This window comes from Somniosus microcephalus, chromosome 12, assembly GCF_052327205.1.
Source record: "Somniosus microcephalus isolate GS21.2 chromosome 12, FLI_Smic_1.0, whole genome shotgun sequence".
Taxonomy (NCBI): Eukaryota; Metazoa; Chordata; class Chondrichthyes; order Squaliformes; family Somniosidae; genus Somniosus; species Somniosus microcephalus.
Genome location: NC_140998.1, coordinates 204,791,151 through 204,811,114, shown reverse-complemented (window position 1 = coordinate 204,811,114; position 19,964 = coordinate 204,791,151). Strand labels below are relative to the sequence as shown.

The window sequence follows — 19,964 nt, the reverse complement described above, 5'->3', positions numbered from 1 at the left end:
GCTTAGAATAGGGACCTTGCTATTGAAACCCAGGCGCAAGGAAAGGGATGGGGAAATCAAATCATTGAAAGATAAAGCGTTTTTCCAAATCCAATCCTGGTATTAAAAACCACAAGAGGCATTTGATCACCTCCTTCACACGAAGTCCCATTGAAACCACTTTGAAAATTGGGTGAGAGATTTGATTAGTCTGGATTGGGGCAAGGATTGAAGCACTGCCCTTTGTTTAATCTATGACACAATGACATTCCAGCTTGAATATGCAGAGTGACTGTTGCAGACTTGTGCAACAGTTAATTAACTCCTCGAAATGTATTGGTTATTGCTTCCAACTCGTTTCCAAGTTACACAGTGCAGTCTCTCAGTCTGCAACACTTGTGGGGTGACAGAGGGATCGATGTTTCCAGGACTGTTTCCATAGTGACACTCTAAAGTCGAAGAGTTACTTTGGTGGGATTTTTAAGTGATTCATCAACTCCGCCATGCTACACAGACGACTTCAAATGACGGTGGCCGGGCTCCTCATGTTGGCAGGTAAATTCTGGGTCTTGGAAATGGACAGGTTTTATGGGGGAGAGGAGAAGTTATAAATGTCCCCATGCTCTGGCTCGTGCTTCTGTCAGATCGACCTGGGCTGCAAAGTTGTAATTTAATTTAATTTCTTTTCCCCTGTTTAATTCGACAACTTTATGTATGTGAGAGTGTTTGTGTGAGAGTGAGTGTGTGTGTGAGAGAGAGTGTGTGTGTGTGTGAGTGTGCGTCTGTTAGTGAGTGAGTGAGTGAGAGTGTGTGTGCGTGTCAGTGTGAGTGTGTATGTGAGTGAGTGTGAATGAGTGTGTTTGTGTGTGAAAGTGTGTGTGTGTGAAAGTGTGTGTGTGTGAGAGAGTGTGTGAGAGTGTGTGTGTGAGAGTGTGTGAGAGAGTGTGTGTGTGAGAGTGTGTGTGTGTGTGAGAGTGTGTGTGAGAGTGTGTGAGAGTGTGTGTGTGTGTGTGAGAGTGTGTGTGAGTGAGTGAGTGTGGGGGTGTATTTAGTGGTCGTTTAGATTAGGGATAATATATCTGCGGAGATGGATCTGGTGATGGGACACAAAGACAACTTCAACAACAACAATTTGCATTTATATAGCACCTTTTAATGTAGTAAAACGTCCCAAGGTGCTTCACAGGAGCGATTATCAAACAAAATTTGACACTGAGCCACATAAGGGATATTAGGACGGGTGACCAAAAGCTCGGTCAAAGAAGTCGTTTTTAAGGAGTGTCTTAAAGGAGGAGAGAGAGGTGGAGAGGTTTAGGGAGGGAATTCCAGAGCTCGGGGCCTAGGCGGCTGAAGGCACGGCCGCCAATGGTGGAGCGATGGAAATCGGGGGATGTGCAAGAGGCCAGAATTGGAGGAGCGCAGAGATCTGGGAGGGTTGTGGGGCTGGAGGAGATTATAGAGATAGGGAGAGGGGCGAGACCATGGAGGGATTTGAACACAAGGATGAGAATTTTGAAATCGAGGCATTGCCGGACCGGAAGCCAATGTAGGTCAGTGAGCACAGGGGGCGATGGGTGAACGGGACTCGGTGCGAGTTGGGACACGGGGCAGTGAGCACAGGGGGCGATGGGTGAACGGGACTCGGTGCGAGTTAGGACACGGGGCAGTGAGCACAGGGGGCGATGGGTGAACGGGACTCGGTGCGAGTTAGGACACGGGGCAGTGAGCACAGGGGGCGATGGGTGAATGGGACTCGGTGTGAGTTAGGACACGGGGCAGTGAGCACAGGGGGCGATGGGTGAACGGGACTCGGTGTGAGTTAGGACACGGGGCAGTGAGCACAGGGGGGCGATGGGTGAACGGGACTTGGTGCGAGTTGGGACACGGGGCAGTGAGCACAGGGGGCGATGGGTGAACGGGACTTGGTGCGAGTTGGGACACGGGGCAGTGAGCACAGGGGGCGATGGGTGAACGGGACTCTCTGCGAGTTGGGACACGGGGCAGTGAGCACAGGGGGCGATGGGTGAACGGGACTCTCTGCGAGTTGGGACACGGGGCAGTGAGCACAGGGGGTGATGGGTGAACGGGACTCGGTGCGAGTTAGGACACGGGGCAGTGGGCACAGGGGGTGATGGGTGAACGGGACTTGGTGCGAGTTGGGACAGGGGGCAGCAGAGTTTTGGATGAGCTCAAGTTTTTGGTCAGCTGTCCTGATGTCTCCTGATGTGGCTCGGTTTTCATGTGCAGCCCCTTGGGGTGTTTTACTGTGTTAAAGGCGCGGTATAAACACAAGATGTTGTTGCTGATTTTATTTGTCAAATCAAAGGGAGGTTGTGCAGGAACGACTTACCCCCTGGAGACAGTAACTTGATGCCACATGTCTGACATAGAAAGAAAGAATTGGCCTTTCTGTACTGCCGGTCACAACCTCAGGATATCCCAAAGCACTTAACAGCCAACAAAATACTTTTGAAGTGTAGTCACTGTTGTAATGCAGGAAATGCGGCAGCAGCCAACCGTCAGTATCAGCTGTGACTCAGTGGGTCGCACCCTCGCCTCTGAGTCTGAAGGTTGTGGTTTCAAGGCCCACTCCGACAGTGTGACGCTCCCTCAGTACTGCCCCTCCGACAGTGCAATGCTCCCTCAGTACTGCCCCTCCGACAGTGCAATGCTCCCTCAGTACTGCCCCTCCAACAGTGCGGCGCTCCCTCAGTACTGCCCCTCCGACAGTGCGGCGCTCCCTCAGTACTGCCCCTCCGACAGTGCGGCGCTCCCTCAGTACTGTCCCTCCGACAGTGCGGCACTCCCTCAGTACTGCCCCTCCAACAGTGCTGCACTCCCTCAGTACTGTTCCTCTGACAGTGCGGTGCTCCCTCAGTACCACCCCTCCGACAATGCAGCGCTCCCTCAGTCCTACCCCTCCAACAGTGCGGCCCTCCTGAAGAACAGCCCCTCCAACAGTGCATCGCTCCCTCAGTACTGCCCCTCCGACATTGCGGCACTCCCTCAGAACTGCGCTGGAGTGTCGGCCCGCATTTTGTGCTCAAGTCCCTGGAGTGGGACTCGAACCCACAACCTTCTGACCTAGAGGCGAGAGAGAGTGCTACACACTGTGCCACGGCATAGATCAGTAGATGGAGTTTATGGAGGAGGCTGATCCCCTACGGCCCTATTACACCCACATCGAGGTGAATTTTCCCCCCTCCAACACCAGCCCCTCTCACTGTGGGTGACATTACTGGGGTGAAATTTGACTATGGAGGCATCGTAGAACCTACCTGTTTGAAGTCAATTGAGTGGAATGCCAGGCGGAGTGTAAAATGAGCGTTCGATTCGCCATCGTCCTTTCTATGCTGTAACCCGAAAGGAATTTTTATTTAGAACATATACAGCACGGAAACAGGCCATTCGGCCCAACTTGTCAGTGCTGGTCATCGGTTAATGCTCTCAGGGAGACCAGGGATGGGCATCAATGATTACTTGCTGCTTTCCCGCTCATCCCAAAAAACATATTTTAAAATAAAAAAAAGTTTCAACGACCCAGCTGTCTCTTTAATTACGTCAAAAGCAACGCAATCATTAAGCTCGACACCATCCAGGACAAAGCAGCCCGCTTGATCGGCACCCCAACCACCACCTTAAACATTCACTCCCTCCACCACCGGCGCACCGTGGCTGCAGTGTGTACCATCTACAAGATGCACTGCAGCAACTCACCAAGGCTTCTTCGGCAGCACCTCACAAACCCGCGACCTCTTCCACCTTGAAAGACAAGGGCAGCAGGCGCATGGGAACACCACCACCTCCAAATTCCCCTCCAAGTCACACACCATCCTGACTTGGAAATATATCGGCTGTTCCTTCATCGTTGCTGGGTCAGAATCCTGGAACTCCCTCCCTAACAGCACTGTGGGAGCACCTTCACCATACGGACTGCAGCGGTTCAAGAAGGCGGTTCACCTCCATCTTCTCAAGGGGCAACTAGAGATGGGCAATAAATGCCGGGCCTTGCCAGCGACGCCCACATCCCAGGAATGAATAAAAACTGCGGATGCTGGAAATCTGAAATAAAAACAGAAAATGCTGGAAATACTCAGCAGGTCAGGCAGCATCCGTGGAGATAGAAACAGAGTTAACGTTTCAGGTCGATGACCCTTCGTCAGAACTGGAAAAATGTTGGAGATGTAACAGGTTTTCAGCAAGTGCAGTGGGAGGGAAAGAGGAGGGGAGGAAAGAACATGTTCTTCTTGCAATCTAGTAGACTGTATTCGCTGCTCACGATGCGGTCTCCTCTACATTGGGGAGGCCAAACGCAGATTGGGTGACCGCTTTGCGGAACACCTCCGTTCAGTCCGTAAGGGTGACCCCGAGCTTCCGGTCGCCTGTCACTTTAATTCTCCGCCCCAGTCCCACTCTGACCTCTCTGTCCTCGGCCTCTTGCATTGTTCCAATGAAGCTCAGCGTAAACTCGAGGAACAGCACCTCATCTTTCAATTAGGCACTTTACAGCCTTCCGGACTCAACGTAGAGTTCAACAATTTCAGATCATAACCTCGGCCCCTATATTTTTGGACAACAGGTGCTGGTAATGATTCTGCTTTCGTCATTTTCAGCTCATTAAGACCCATCTTTTGTCTCTTTCCTTGTTCCATTACCACCCCCTTTCGCCTCGCACCATCGCCCCTTTAATCTCTCCTGCCTTCTACCCTATCACAGACCTTCCCTCTCGTTCTTTCCTCCCCTCCTTCCTATCCCTGCCCCTGTGCTTGCTTAAAACCCGTTAGAATCATATAGAATCATAGAATGATTAAAGCACAGAAAGAGGCCATTCGGCCCATCGAGCCCGTGCCAGCTCTCTGCAAGAGCACTTCAGCTAGTCCCACTCCCCCGCCCTTTCCCTGTAGCCCTGCAATTTTCTTTTTCCTTCCGGTACTTATCCAATTCCCTTTTGAAAGCCACGATTGAGTCTGCCTCCACCACCCTATCAGGCAGTGCATTCCAGATAAAAACATAAGAAATAGGAGCAGGAGTCGGCCATTCGGCCCCTCGAGCCGTTCAATGAGATCATGGCTGATCTTTTACCTCATCTCCACTTTCCCGCCCGATCTGCATATCCCTGGATTCCCTTAATATCCAAAAACCTATCGATCTCTGTCTTGAATATACTCAACGACTGAGCCTCCACAGCCCTCTGGGGTAGAGAATTCCAAAGATTCACCGCCCTCTGAGTGAAGAAATTCCTCCTCATCTCAGTCCTAAATGGCCGACCCCTTATTCTGAGACTGTGACCCCTGGTTCTAGACTCCCCAGCCAGGGGAAACATCCTCCCTGCATCTACCCTGTCAAGCCAAGTAAGAATTTTGTATGTTTCAATGAGATCGCCTCTCACTCTTCTAAACTCTAGAGAATATAGGCCTAGTCTACTCAATCTCTCCTCATAGGACAATCCCCCCATCCCAGGAACCAGTCTGGTGAACCTTCGTTGCACTCCCTCTATGGCAAGTATATCCTTCATTAGGTAAGGAGACCAGAACTGTACACAATACTCCAGGTGTGGTCTCACCAAGGCCTTGTATAACTAGTAAGATGTCTTTACTCTTATACTCAGACCCTGACCACTCGCTGCGTAAAAAAGATTTCCCTCATGTCGCCTTTGGTTCTTCTGCCAATCACCTTAAATCTGTGTCCTCTGGTTCTCGACCCTTCCGCCAATGGGAACAGTTTCTCTCTCTCTACTCTGTCCAGACCCCTCATGATTGTGAACACCTCCATCAAATCTCCTCTCAACCTTCTCTGCTCCAAGGAGAACAACCCCAGCTTCTCCAGTCTCTCCACGTAACTGAAGTCCCTCATCCCTGGTACCATTCTAGTAAAGCTTTTCTGCACCCTCTCTAAGGCCTCCACATCCTTCCTAAAGTGCGGTGCCCAGAGTTGGACACAGTACTCCAGTTGAGGCCGAACCAGTGTTTTATAAAGATTCATGATAACTTCTTTGCTTTTGTACTCTGTGCCTCCATTTATGAAGCCCAGGATCCCGTGTGCTTTTCTAACCGCTTTCTCAACCTGCCCTGCCACCTTCAATGATTTGTGCACATATACCTCCAGGTCTCTCTGTTCCTGCACCCCCTTTAGAATTGTACCCTTTAGTTTATATTGCCTCTCCTCGTTCTTCCTACCAAAATGTATCACTTCGCACTTTTCTGCATTAAATTTCATTCCACCAGCCTGTCTGTGTCCTCTTGAAGTCTATCACTCTGCTCCTCACTGTTCACTATACTTCCGAGTTTTTTGTCATCTGCAAATTTTGAGATTGTGCCCTGTATATATTACTTCTCCAATTTTTTCCTGCTCAGTTCCTGTCAGCTGTGGCTCAGTGGGTAGCACTCTTCCACACTGAGTCAAGAAGGCTGTCAGTTCAAGTCCCACTCCCGAGACTGGAATCTTAGCTGACACTCCAGTGCAGTGCTGAGGGAGTGCTGCACTGTCAGAGGTGCCGTCTTTTGGATGAGACATTAAACTGAGGCCCCGTCTGCCCTCTCAGGTGGACGCAAGAGATCCCATGGCAATATTTCGAAGAAGAACAGTGAAGATCTCTCTGGTGGACTAGTCAATATAGAAACATAGAAAAATAGGAGCAGGAGTCGGCCATTCGGCCCTTCGAGCCTGCTCCGCCATTCAATGAGATCATGGCTGATCCTCTATCTCAATACCATATTCCCGCTCTCTCCCCATACCCCTTGATGCCTTTTGTGTCTAGAAATCTATCTATCTCCTTCTTAAATATATTTAATGAACTGGCCTCCACAGCCTTCTGTGGTAGAGAATTCCACAGGTTCACCACCCTCTGAGTGAAGAAATTTCTCCTCATCTCAGTCCTAAATGTCCTACCCCGTATCCTGAGACTGTGACCCCTCGTTCTAGACCCCCCAGCCAGGGGAAACATCCTCCCTGCATCCAGTCTGTCTAGCCCTGTCAGAATTGTATACATTTCAATGAGATCCCCTCTCATTCTTCTAAACTCCAGTGAATACAGGCCGAGTCGACCCAATCTCTCCTCATACGACGGTCCTGCCATCCCAGGAATCAGTCTGGTGAACCTTCGCTGCACTCCCTCTATGGTAAGTATATTCTTTCTTAGGTAAGGAGACCAAAACTGCACACAGTACTCCAGGTGTGGTCTCACCAAGGTCCTGTATAACTGTAGTAAGACATCCTTGCTCCTGTACTCAAATCCTCTTGCAATGAAGGCCAACATACCATTTACCTTCCTAACTGCTTGCTGCACCAATATTTCTCCTTCAATCAACATTTCTAAAAACAGATTATCTGGTCATTATCACATTGCTGAATGTGGGAGCTTGCTGTGCGCAAATTAGGCTGCTGAGTTTCCTACCTTACAACAGTGACTACACTTCAGAAGTTCTTCATTGGCTGTAAAGCACTTTGGGACGTCCTGAGGTCGTGAAAGGCGCTACATAAATGCATGTCTTCCAGTCCTGACGAAAGGCTAGCGACCTGAAACATTAACCATATTTTTCTCTCCACAGAGGCTGACTATTTCCATCAGCTTTGTACGAAAGGCTGCTATTTAGAGATAGTATCCGACTGAAAACAAGGGCATATAAAGTAGCCAAATCTAGTGGGAGGATAGAAGATTGGTAAGCATTTAAAAGCCAGCAAACAATAACTAAAAGATTAATTAAGAAAGGGAAGATAGATTATGAAAGTAAACTAGCAAAAAATATAAAAACAGATAGCAAGAGTTTCTACAGCTATATAAAAAGAAAAAGGGTGGCTAAAGTGAATGTCGGTCCCTTAGAGGATGGGACCGGGAAACTAGTGGTGGGTAACATGGAGATGGCAAAGACGCTGAACAAATATTTTGTATCAGTCTTTACAGTAGAGGACACTAAAAATATCCCAACACTGGACAAACAGGGGGCAATGAGGGGGGGGGGGGGGAGGAGCTAAACACGATTAAAATCACTAAGGAGATGGTACTCGGTAAAATAATGGGACTTAAGGCGGATAAATCCCCCGGACCTGATGGCCTACATCCTAGGGTCTTGAGAGAAGTGGCGGTAGGGATTGTGGATGCATTGGTGATTATTTTCCAAAACTCCCTGGACTCCGGAAAGGTCCCAGCAGATTGGAAAACTGCTAATGTAGCACCCTTATTTAAGAAGGGAAGTAGACAAAAAGCTGGAAACTATAGACCAGTTAGCCTAACATCTGTGGTTGGCAAAATGTTGGAGTCCATTATTAAGGAAACAGTAACAGAGCATTTGGATAAACATAATTTAATAGGACAGAGTCAGCATGGTTTTATGAAGGGGAAGTCATGTTTGACAAATTTGCTCGAATTCTTTGAGGACGTAACATACAGGGTGGATAAAGGGGAACCAGTGGATGTAGTGTATTTGGACTTCCAAAAGGCATTTGACAAGGTTCCACACAAAAGATTACTGATCAAGATAAAAAATCACGGGATTGGGGGTAATATACTGGCATGGGTGGAAGATTGGCTATCTAACAGAAAACTAGGAGTTGGGATAAATGGTTCGTTCTCGGACTGGCAATCAGTAACTAGTGGTGTTCCGCAGGGGTCAGTGCTGGGACCCCAACTCTTTACAATCTATATTAACAATTTGGAGGAGGGGACCAAGTGCAACATATCCAAGTTTGCCGATGATACAAAGATGGGAGGGAAAGCAGTGAGTGAGGAGGACATAAATAACCTGCAAAAGGACATAGACAGGCTAAGTGAGTGGGCAGAGATTTGGCAGATGGAATATAATATTGGAAAGTGTGAGGTTATGCACTTTGGCAGAAAAAATCAAAGAGCAAGTTATTATCTAAATGGAGAGAAACTGCAAAGTGCTACAGTACAAAGGGATCTGGGGGTCCTGGTGCAGGAAACACAAAAAGTTAGTATGCAGGTGCAGCAGGTGATCAGGAAGGCCAATGGAATCTTGGCTTTTATTGCAAGGGGGATGGAGTATAAAAACAGGGAAGTCTTGCTGCAGTTATACAGGGTATTGGTGAGGCCACATCCAGAATACTGCGTGCAGTTTTGGTTTCCATATTTAAGAAAAGATATACTTGCTCTCGAGGCGGTCCAGAGAAGGTTCACTCGGTTGATTCCGGAGATGAGGGGGTTGACGTATGAGGAAAAGTTGAGTAGGTTGGGACTCTACTCATTGGAGTTCAGAAGAATGAGAGGCGATCTTATCGAAACATATAAGATTGTGAGGGGGCTTGATCGGGTGGATGCGGTGAGGATGTTTCCACTGATGGGTGAGACTAGAACTAGGGGGCATAATCTAAGAATAAGGGGCTGCCCTTTCAAAACTGAGATGAGGAGAAACTTCTTCACTCAGAGGGTAGTAAATCTATGGAATTTGCTACCCCAGAGAGCTGTGGAAGCTGCAACATTAAATAAATTTAAATCGGAGATAGACAGTTTCCTAGCAGATAAGGGAATTAGGGGTCACGGGGAGAGGGCAGGGAAGTGGACGTGAGTCTAGATTCGGATCAGCCATGATCCTATTGAATGGTGGAGCAGGCCCGAGGGGCCGTATGGCCTACTCCTGCTCCTACTTCTTATGTTCTTATGTTCTTATTTAGTAGACGAGAATCATATATGTGTAATTTCAAGTGTAGCCATTGACCAAATAATGTTACCCATAATCGAGGAACAGCACCTCATCTTCCGATTAGGCACTCTACAGCCCTCTGGACTCAACATAGAATTCAACAATTTCAGATCATAACCTCGGCCCCTATCACACATATATATATATTTTCTCTTTTTAAACCACACTTCCGTCTGGGCTTTTTTCTTCCCTCCCACGTGGCAGCTGTCCTTCATTCTGCCAGGGCCATTCACACTTCGTCTAGCGCCATCCTTTGTTCCTTGAATATCTCTCAATGTCTCTCAATCTCTCCTGCTTTCTATCCTATCTCTGACCTTCCCCTTTGTTCATTTATCCCCTCCTCCTTTTCCCAGCCCCCATTTGCTTTAAAATCTATTCCATTTCCTGCATTTTCCCAGTTCTGATGAAAGGTCTTTGACCTGAAACGTTAACTCTGTTTCTCTCTCCACGGATGCTGCCTGACCTGCTGAGTTTCTCCAGCGTTTTCTGTTGTTACTTCAGATTTCCAACATCCGCGGTGTTTTGCTTTCGTACTACCTATAATTACTCCTGGGTAGCTAAAAAGCTAAGACTTGTTCATAATGCAGCTGCAAAGACATTCAAAAGCAGTTTGACTAAGTTTTGCGAACAAACAGCCACAGACGGCGAGTGAAGGTTAAATCATTAAATAACGTTCGCCCAGAAATTCGGGTCTCCGCGGGTGAGTACGCACGGGGTACTCACCCATAAGCCCAACGAAATTGCCGCTTTCTTGCATGCACTGCGCATGCACGGGAAACCGGCACTTCCGTTCCCCTGAAAGAAAGGGTTCAGAGTTCGAACGCGTGCGCGGGAGAGGCAGCGCGTGCGCATCGAACTTAATTTGTTTTTGCAGGTTTCTCCGGGAGGGTAAGTCTCCAGCAGTTACACTTTTAAAAAGCAGGTGCAAGGCCTGCTTTTAACAAGGTAAGTGGTGAATTAATTAAAATTAAAACTTTTTTTCCACAGGTTTATTATTTTTAAATACTTTAAAGAAAGGTAAGTTTATTTTTAGCCCCGTTAGAAAATGTAATTATTTTTTTCAAACATTTAAATTATTGTTTAAAATAGTTATTTCATGTAATTTATAGTTTATTTTAAAAATGTGATGTTTTTTTAAAATTTATTTGAAGATTTAGTGATGTTTTGGTGCTCATAGTATTTATAGGTTTGAGAGCTCTTCCTGTCAAATTTATGAATGAAGCATTCCCTGCTACCATTGGCTCTCCATGGCCCACGTGATCCCAGGGGACGCATCGAACTAACTGCGCCCCTGGGATACACAAGCACTGTGCGCCGGCAGTTGGAGGAGGCCCAGGATCGGAATCCCACACGGGCCCACAGCTCAACGGCCGGCGCGCTGGGTAAGTGCAGGTCGGGGGCTTGCACCCGCGGGAAGCCCCTGACCCGAATTTCTGGGCCAATATAGTATAATGCTGTATAGAACTTAGAATTCGCTTACCAAAACGAATTGCAACAATATTTTAAAAATAATTAGGATAAGGACATAAAATGAGAGATCATGGAGATAAAGTATTTGTCTGGTCGATTAAAGTGAGATAGCTTGGATACTTCAAGACTAGTGCAACAGCGCTGATATGGGCCTTTGGTATAAAGGCCTTGTACCAGGGAAGTTAGAAATGAAAGAGATGAAGTAAATACCAATGGGGTGAAAAATTATAAACAAGATAACACTGAACATGGCAAAGTTGGTGGAAAAATACTATAAAGGTGGGATGCTACCTTAGTCTGAGGGACAATGGTATTTTAATCATTAGAAACAATTAAAAAAGGTGATTTTGTTAAAGACCATGTAGGGACACTGGCCAAATGAACTGTTGATAAGAAAAGGGTTATAATCTCGATACTCAAAGAACAACTTCACACAGACGCACTGTGAGAACAAACGAACAGGCTTAAGACGACGTCATCTGTGTCTGAGAGGTTCCAGAGATCTCGGGCTGCGAGCTACTCGTTAAAACAATCGCCTATTATTAAGTATATTACGCTGTATGCTTAATAAATCTTGATCTATTGCTCAAACATACTGGCTGCTGCCTGTTGGTGTCTTGCCCAACAACTCAGAGATGGTTAAGATCTTACTGTTTCTATCTTGAACAACGTGTTGTTCCACTTGTCCCTCCAGGTATAGCCAGGGGCGTGCAGGTCGAACTGAAACTGAAGGAGCTCTATGGGATCGTTGGGCGGCCGCTACAGTTTGAGGCTCAGTACACCGAGGGCACTTGGCGTGACATCCACAGCGTGACCTGGAAGCGGCAGAGGGCTCCCTCGCTCCGAATGTTCCAGTACGTGATGGAGATGGGCAAAATGTATCTGTCGCCCGCTTACGAGCAAAGGGTGCGATTCGACCGCGAGAGCGGCTCCTTGGTCCTGTTGAATTTTACCGCAAGGGATAAGGGGACGTATCGCGTCACCGTGACTGACACCGAGGGCGCCGAACAGTCCGCCTCCGCCCAGGTCAAGGTGTATGGTGAGTTTGGATCTTGCTGTGCCTGTTTGTGGTGCTTTCCTCACACAGTCTGTTGCCCTGTTCTTTTTTTCCCGTTCTCGGTTTGTGTGTCCTCCTCGATCCATGGCCTCTCACTGGCTGTCATTTTCGCCCTGTGCCTGTGCACGCGATCACTTAACTGGGCAACAATACAAAAAGAAAATACTGCAGATGCTGGAAATCTGAAATAAAAACAGAAAATGCTGGAGATACTCTGTGATGTAAGAAAACTACTAGGCACTTGGTCTAAGCATTAAACAAAGCTTTAATCAACTGTTTTACAACATGGAGGTCTAGTTGTGTCCTTCACTAGTTCCTGTTAAGAATGTCCTGAGCAAGCTGGGCCCGTGCCCGAGTATTTATACTCTCCCTGGACAGCGCCACCCGCAGGCCGCTCAGTATTATTTCACACGTCTTTCTTTCATGAATGACTGATTCATGTCACTCAGCCGGTCAGGCAGCATCTGTGAAGAGAGAGACAGAGTTAACGTTTCAGGTCGATGACCTTCTGTCAGAACTGGAAAAAGCAGGAAATGGAACAGATTTTTAAGCAGGTACAGGGGCTGGGAAAGGTGGGAGGGGATGAAAGAACAAAGGGGAAGGTGTGAGATAGGATAGAAGGCAGGAGAGGTTAAGAGACATTAGGAGATATTCAAGGCAAGAGGAGATGGTAATGGGACAGGTTAAGAAACAAAGGATAGAAACATAGAGACATAGAAGATAGGAGCAGGAGTAGGCCATTCGGCCCCTCGAGCCTGCTCCGCCATTCAATGAGATCATGGCTGATCATCCAAATTCAGTACCCTGTCCCTGCCTTCCCCCCATATCCCTTGATCCCTTTAGCCTCAAGAAATATATCCAAATCCTTCTTGAATATATTTAATGAATTGGCCTCCACCGCCCTCTGTGGTAGAGAATTCCACAGGTTCACCACTCTCTGGGTGAAGAAATTCCCCCTCATCTCTGTCCTAAATGGCTTACCCCTTATCCTTAGACTGTGACCCCTGGTTCTGGACTCCACGACCATCGGGAACATCCTTCCTGCATCTAGTCTGTCCAGTCCTGTTAGAATTTTATAAGTTTCAATGAGATCCCAGCTCATTCTTCTAAACTCCAGCGAGTAAATGCTCAATCGACCCAATCTCTCTAGAGATGGCGCTAGATGAAGTGTGAATTGCGCTGGCAGAATGAAAGACAGCTGCCATATGGGAGAGAAGAACAGAAGACACAAACAAAGTGTGGAAAAAAATATATATATGATAGGGGCCGAGGTTATGATCTGAAATTGCTGAACTCTGTGTTGAGTCCAGAAGGCTGTAAAGTGCCTAATCGAAAGATGGAGAATTGGGCAATGGGCATTTAAATTATCAGGGGGGCGTGTATATTCCAAGCACTTTCCATACCTCGGGAGTCTACTGTCAACAAGGGCAGACGTCGATGACGAAGTCCAACACCGCCTTCAGTGTGCCAGTGCAGCCTTCGGTCGCCTGAGGAAGAGAGTGTTTGAAGACCAGGACCTCAACCCCGGCACTAAGCTCATGGTCTACAGAGCAATAGTGATACCCACCCTGCTGTATGCCTCAGAGACATGGACCATGTACAGCAGGCACCTCAAAGCACTGGAGAGGTACCACCAACGCTGCCTCTGCAAGATCCTGCAAATCCATTGGCAGGATAGGCGCACCAACGTCAGTGTTCTCGCTCAGGCCAACATCCCCAGCATCGAAGCTTTGACCACACTCGATCAGCTCCGATGGACGGGTCACATCGTCCGCATGCCAGATACGAGACTTCCAAAACAAGCGCTCTACTCGGAGCTCCGGCATGGCAAAAGAGCCCCAGGTGGGCAGAGGAAACGCTTCAAGGAAACCTCAAAGTCCCCTTGAAAAAGTGTAACATCCTCACCGACACCTGGGAATCCCTGGCCCCCAGACCGCACAAAGTGGAGGAGAAGCATCCGGGAAGGCACCGAACACCTCGAGTCTCTTCGCCGGGAGCAAGCGGAAGTCAAGCGCAAGGAGCGCACGTCAACCCAAGTCCCCCACCCACCCGCGCCTTCAACCACCGTCTGCCCCACCTGTGACAGAGACTGTAGGTCCTGCATTGGACTCATCAGTCACCTGAGAACTAATTTTTAGTGTGGAAGCAAGTCATCCTCGGTTCCGAGGGACTGCCTAAGAAGATATTGGCCCAGAAATTCGGGTCGGGGGCTTCCCACGGGTGCAAGCCCCCGACCTGCACTTACCTAGCCCGCCAGCCGTTGAGCTGTGGGCCCGCGTGGGATTCCGATCCTGGGCCTCCTCCAACTGCCGGCGCGCAGTGCTTGCGTATCCCAGGGGCGCAGTTAGTTCGATGCGTCCCCTGGGATCACGTGGGCCATGGGCAGCCAATCGGAGCAGGGAATGCTTCATTCATAAGATTGATAGGAAGACCTGTCAAGACTTATAAATACTACGGCCCCAAAATAGCACTAAACTTTCAAATAAATTTAAGAAAAAATCACATTTTTAAAATAAACTATAAATTACATTAAATAACTATTTTAAACAATTTAAATTTTTGAAAAAAGTAATTTATATTCTAACGGGGCTAAAAATAAACTTACCTTTCTTTAAAGTATTTAAAAATAATAAACCTCTGGAAAAAATGTTTAAATTTTAATAATTGACCACTTACCTTGTAAAAAGCAGGCCTTATGCCTGCTTTTTAAATGTCTAAATTCTAAAGTCTTACCCTCCCGGGAAAACCTGCAAAAAAAACGTAAGTTCGATGCGCACGCGCTACCTCCCCCGCGCACGCGTTCGACCTCTGAACCCTTGCTTTCAGGGGAATGGAAGTGCCGGTTTCCCGCGCATGCGCAGTGCATGCAGGAAACCGGCACTTCCATTGGGCCTACGTGTGAGTACCCCATGCGTACTCACCCGTGGAGACCCGAAGTTCTGGGCCATTTTCCTCTGGTATCTGTGTAATGCGAGCTGACTGCCTTGCCGACAGGCCAGGACTGACTCATTGACTGGTGCTGCTCGCCATCTAGTGGTTTAATCCTGAGTTGCTGCTTTCCTACATACTGGTTTGACACGGTGTCGTTGTATAGAAAGCATTTCTACAGCGCAGTTCACGACCACTGGACGTCCCAAAGCTTTACAGCCAATGAGGTACTTTGGAGTGTGTTCACTGTTGTAATGTGGGCAGCACAGCAGCCAATTTGCGCACAGCAAGCTCCCACAAACAGCAACGGGATAATGACCAGATCATCCGTTTTCGGTGATGTTGGTTACATAACGTAAGAAGTAGGAGCAGGAGTCGGCCATTCGGCCCCTCGAGGCTGCTCCGCCATTCAATATAATCACGGCTGATCATCGACCTCAACTCCACTTTCCCGCCCGATCTCCATATCCCTTGATTCCCCTAGAGTCCAAAAACCTATCGATCTCAGCCTTGAATATACTCAACGACTGAGCCTCCACAGCCCTCTGGGGCAGAGAATTCCAAAGATTCACCACCCTCTGAGTGAAGAAATTCCTCCTCATCTCAGTCTTAAATGGCCGACTCCTTATCCTGAGGCTATGCCCCCTAGGTCTAGACTCCCCAGCCAGGGGAAACAACCTCCCAGCATCTACCCTGTCAATCCCCCTCAGAATCTTATATGTTTCAATGAGATCACCTCTCATTCTTCTAAACTCTTGAGAGTATCGGCCCATTCTACACAATCTCTCCTCATAGGACAGCTCTCTCATCCCAGGAATCAATCTAGTGAACCTTCGTTGCACCGCCTCCAAGGCAAGTATATCCTTCCTTAGATAAGGAGACCAAAACTGTGCCCAGTACTCCAGGTGTGGTCTCACCATGACCCTGTACAACTGTAGCAAGACTTCTTTACTCTTATACTCCAACCCCCTTGGCAATAAAGGCCAACATGCCATTTGCCATCCTTATTGCTTGCTGTACCTGCATGCTATCTATCTGTGTTTCTTGCACGAGGACACCCAAATCTCCCTGAGCACTAACATTTGAAAGTATCTCACCATTTAAAAATATTCTATTTTTCTGATTGAGGGGTAACTATTGGCCCAGGATACTGGGAATAACTCCCTTGCTATTCTTCTCCACGTCTGCCTTATCAAACACTTTCATGATCTTAAAGACCTCTATCAGGTCACCCCTCAGCCTTCTCTTTTCTAGAGAAAAGAGTCCCAGTTTGTTCAACCCTCCCTGAAATGTATAACCTCTCCGTTCTGGTACCATCATTGTAAATATTTTTTGCACTTTCTCCAGTGCCTCTGTATCCTTTTTATAATACAGAGACCAGACTGTGCACAGTGCTCCAAGTGTGGTCTAACCAAGGTATATGGAGACCAGACTGTGCACAGTGCTCCAAGTGTGGTCTAACCAAGGTATATGGAGACCAGACTGTGCACAGTGCTCCAAGTGTGGTCTAACCAAGGTATATGGAGACCAGAACTGTGCACAGTGCTCCAAGTGCGGTCTAACCAAGGTATATGGAGACCAGAACTGTTCGCAGTGCTCCAAGTATGGTCTAACCAAGGTATATGGAGACCAGAACTGTGCACAGTGCTCCAAATGTGGTCCAACCAAGGTATATGGAGACCAGAACTGTGCACAGTGTTCCAAGTGTGGTCCAACCAAGGTATATGGAGACCAGAACTGTTCATCGTGCTCCAAGTGTGGTCTAACCAAGGTATATGGAGACCAGAACTGTGCACAGTGCTCCAAGTGTGGTCTAACCAAGGAATATGGAGACCAGAACTGTTCACAGTGCTCCAAGTGTGGTCTGACCAAGGTATATGGAGACCAGGACTGTGCACCGTGCTCCAAGTGTGGTCTAACCAAGGTATATGGAGACCAGAACTGTGTACAGTGCTCCAAGTGTGGTCTAACCAAGGTATATGGAGACCAGAACTGCTCACAGTGCTCCAAGTGTGGTCTAACCAAGGTATATGGAGACCAGAACTGTACGCAGTGCTCCAAGTGTGGTCTAACCAAGGTATATGGAGACCAGAACTGTGCACAGTGCTCCAAGTGTGGTCTAACCAAGGTTTGATACATGTTTAGCATAACTTCACTACTTTTCAACTCCATCCCTCTAGAAATGAACCCCCGTGCTTGGTGCGTTTTTATTATGGTCTTATTAACCTACGTCGCTACTTTTATTGATCTGTTGCCCTAGATTCCTTTGCTCTTCTACCCCATTTAGGAGAGAGAGGCGGAGAGGTTTAGGGAGGGAATTCCAGAGCTCGGGGCCCAGGCAGCTGAAGGCATGGCCGCCAATGGTGGAGCGATGGAAATCGGGGATGCGCAAGAGGCCAGAATTGGAAGAGCGCAGAGTCATAGAGTCATAGCGGCACAGAAGAAGGCTATTCGGCCCATTGAGTCCGTGCCGGCTCTCTGTAGAGCAATCCAGTCAGTCCCATTCCCCCGCTCTATCCCCGTAGCCCTGCAAGTTTATCTCCCTCTAGTGCCTATCCAGTCTCCCCATGAAAACATTGTGAGTCTCCGCCTCCAACACTTCCGTCGGCAGCGAGTTCCAGGTCATAGATACATAGAAGATAGGAGCAGGAGTAGGCCATTCGGCCCCTCGAGCCTGTTCCGCCATTCAATGCGATCATGGCTGATCATCCAAATTCAGTACCCTGTCCCTGCCTTCTCCCCATATCCCTTGATCCCTTTAGCCTTAAGAAATATATCTAACTCCTTCTTGAATATATTTAATGAATTGGCCTCAACTGCCTTCTGTAGTAGAGAATTCCTCACCACTCGCTGTGTAAAAAAGTTTTTCCTCACACCCCCCCTGTATCTCTTGCCCAAATCCTTAAATCTGTGTCCCCTAGTCCTTGTACCATCAACTAGTGGGAACAGCCTTTCGCCGTCTAACCTATCCCAAACCCGTCATAATCTTGGACACCTCGATCAAATCACCCCTCAACCTCCTTTGCTCTAATGAAAACAAATCCAGCTTCTCCAACCTGTCCTTGAAGCTAAGATTCCCCATCCCCGGAACCATTCTGGTAAATCTCCTCTGCACCCTCTCACGGGCCTTCACATCCTTCCTAAAGTGTGGTGACCAGAACTGGATGCAAGAGGCCAGAATTGGAGGAGCGCTGAGATCTTGGAGGGTTGCGGGGCTGGAGGAGGTCACAGAGATAGGGACGGGGTGGGGGGGAGGGGGCGAGGAGGCCATTGAGGGATTTGAACATGAGGATGATAATTTTGGAAATTGCTAGAGTTTAGAAGAATGAGAGGGGATCTCATTGAAACTTATAAAATTCTAACAGGACTAGACAGACTAGATGCAGAAAGGATGTTCCCGATAACGGGGGAGTCCAGAAACAGGGGTCACAGTCTAAGGATAAGGGGTAAGCCATTTAGGACAGAGATGAGGAGGAATTTCTTCACCCAGAGAGTGGTGAACCTGTGGAATTCTCTACCACAGAAGGCAGTAGAGGCCAATACATTAAATATATTCAAGAAGGAGTTAGATATATTTCTTAAGGCTTAAGGGATCAAGGGGTATGGGGAGAAGGCAGGGACCGGGTACTGAATTTGATGATCAGCCATGATCGCACTGAATGGCGGAGCAGGCTCGATGGACCGAATGGCCTACTCCTGCTCCTATCTTACATGTTTCTATGTGACCAGAACTGGATGCAAGAGGCCAGAATTGGAGGCGCGCTGAGATCTCGGAGGGTTGCGGGGCTGGAGGAGATCACAGAGATAGGGACAGGGCGGGGGTGAGGGGGCGAGGAGGCCATGGTGGGATTTGAACACGAGGATGAGAATTTTGAAATCGAGGCGTTGCCGGACCGGGAGCCAATGTACGTCAGCGAGCAACAGGGGGCGATGGGCGAACGGGACTTGGTGCGAGTTAGGACACGGGGCAGCAGAGTTTTGGGGGATGTTTCAGTACTGCTGCGCCCTGTTTTCCCAATAGGCAGTAACAGCTGTAAATTTTCACCCCCTTTTTTATTCGCCAGAGCAGATCTCGAGGCCTGTTATCGCAGTATTTCAAAGCCCCGTCAATGTAACTTTGCGCTGCTCAGCGAGGAATGGGACTGAGCCAAGTTATCACTGGTTAAAGGACGGGGTGAAGCTCGTTGGAACAAATCAGACCGTGGTGTCGAAGGACGGTCGGGATCTCACCCTTCTGTCACAGGGAACAGCATTGTGTGGAGATTATACTTGTTTAGTGAAAAACCAACTCAACCAAGACTCCGTGAACCAGTCGATATCGGGTGAGGAGCGTTCTTTCCTAGTGTTGATTATCGTGAATGGTCACAATCTTTTAACAGTGTTTTCCATTATTGTAGACTGTCCCTACTGAAATCTGTAGGAGTGATCTATCGAGAGGGTTTAAAACATAGAAACATAGAAGATAGGAGCAGGAGTAGGCCATTCGGCCCCTCGAGCCTGCTCCGCCATTCAATGAGATCATGGCTGATCATCCAAATTCAGTACCCTGTCCCTGCTTTCTCCCCATATCCCTTGATCCCTTTAGCCTTAAGAAATATATCTAACTCCTTCTTGAATATAGTTAATGAATTGGCCTCTACTGCCTTCTGTGGTAGAGAATTCCACAGGTTCACCACTCTCTGGGTGAAGAAATTCCTCCTCATTTCTGTCCTAAATGGCTTACCCTTTATCCTTAGACTGTGACCCCTGGTTCTGGACTCCCCGACCATTGGGAACATCCTTCCTGCATCTAGTCTGTCCAGTCCTGTTAGAATTTTATAAGTTTCATTGAGATCCCCTCTCATTCTTCTAAACTCCAGCGAGTATAAGCCCAA

At 48.0% G+C, this 19,964-nt stretch overlaps 1 protein-coding gene across 2 annotated transcripts in view; it reads left to right on the top strand.

Moving 5' to 3' along the window:
- Nucleotides 1-287: 287 nt before the first annotated feature.
- Nucleotides 288-19,964, top strand: part of LOC147109955 (hepatic and glial cell adhesion molecule-like) — a 34,565-nt gene continuing 14,888 nt past the window's right edge. For both annotated transcript variants that reach the window (XM_086003951.1, XM_086003950.1), the window contains exons 1-3: nucleotides 288-534; nucleotides 11,800-12,144; nucleotides 19,155-19,412. In XM_086003951.1, the coding sequence (XP_085860077.1) occupies nucleotides 483-534; nucleotides 11,800-12,144; nucleotides 19,155-19,412 (655 nt within the window). In that variant the 5' untranslated portion in view covers nucleotides 288-482. The remainder of the gene's footprint in view (nucleotides 535-11,799; nucleotides 12,145-19,154; nucleotides 19,413-19,964) is intronic.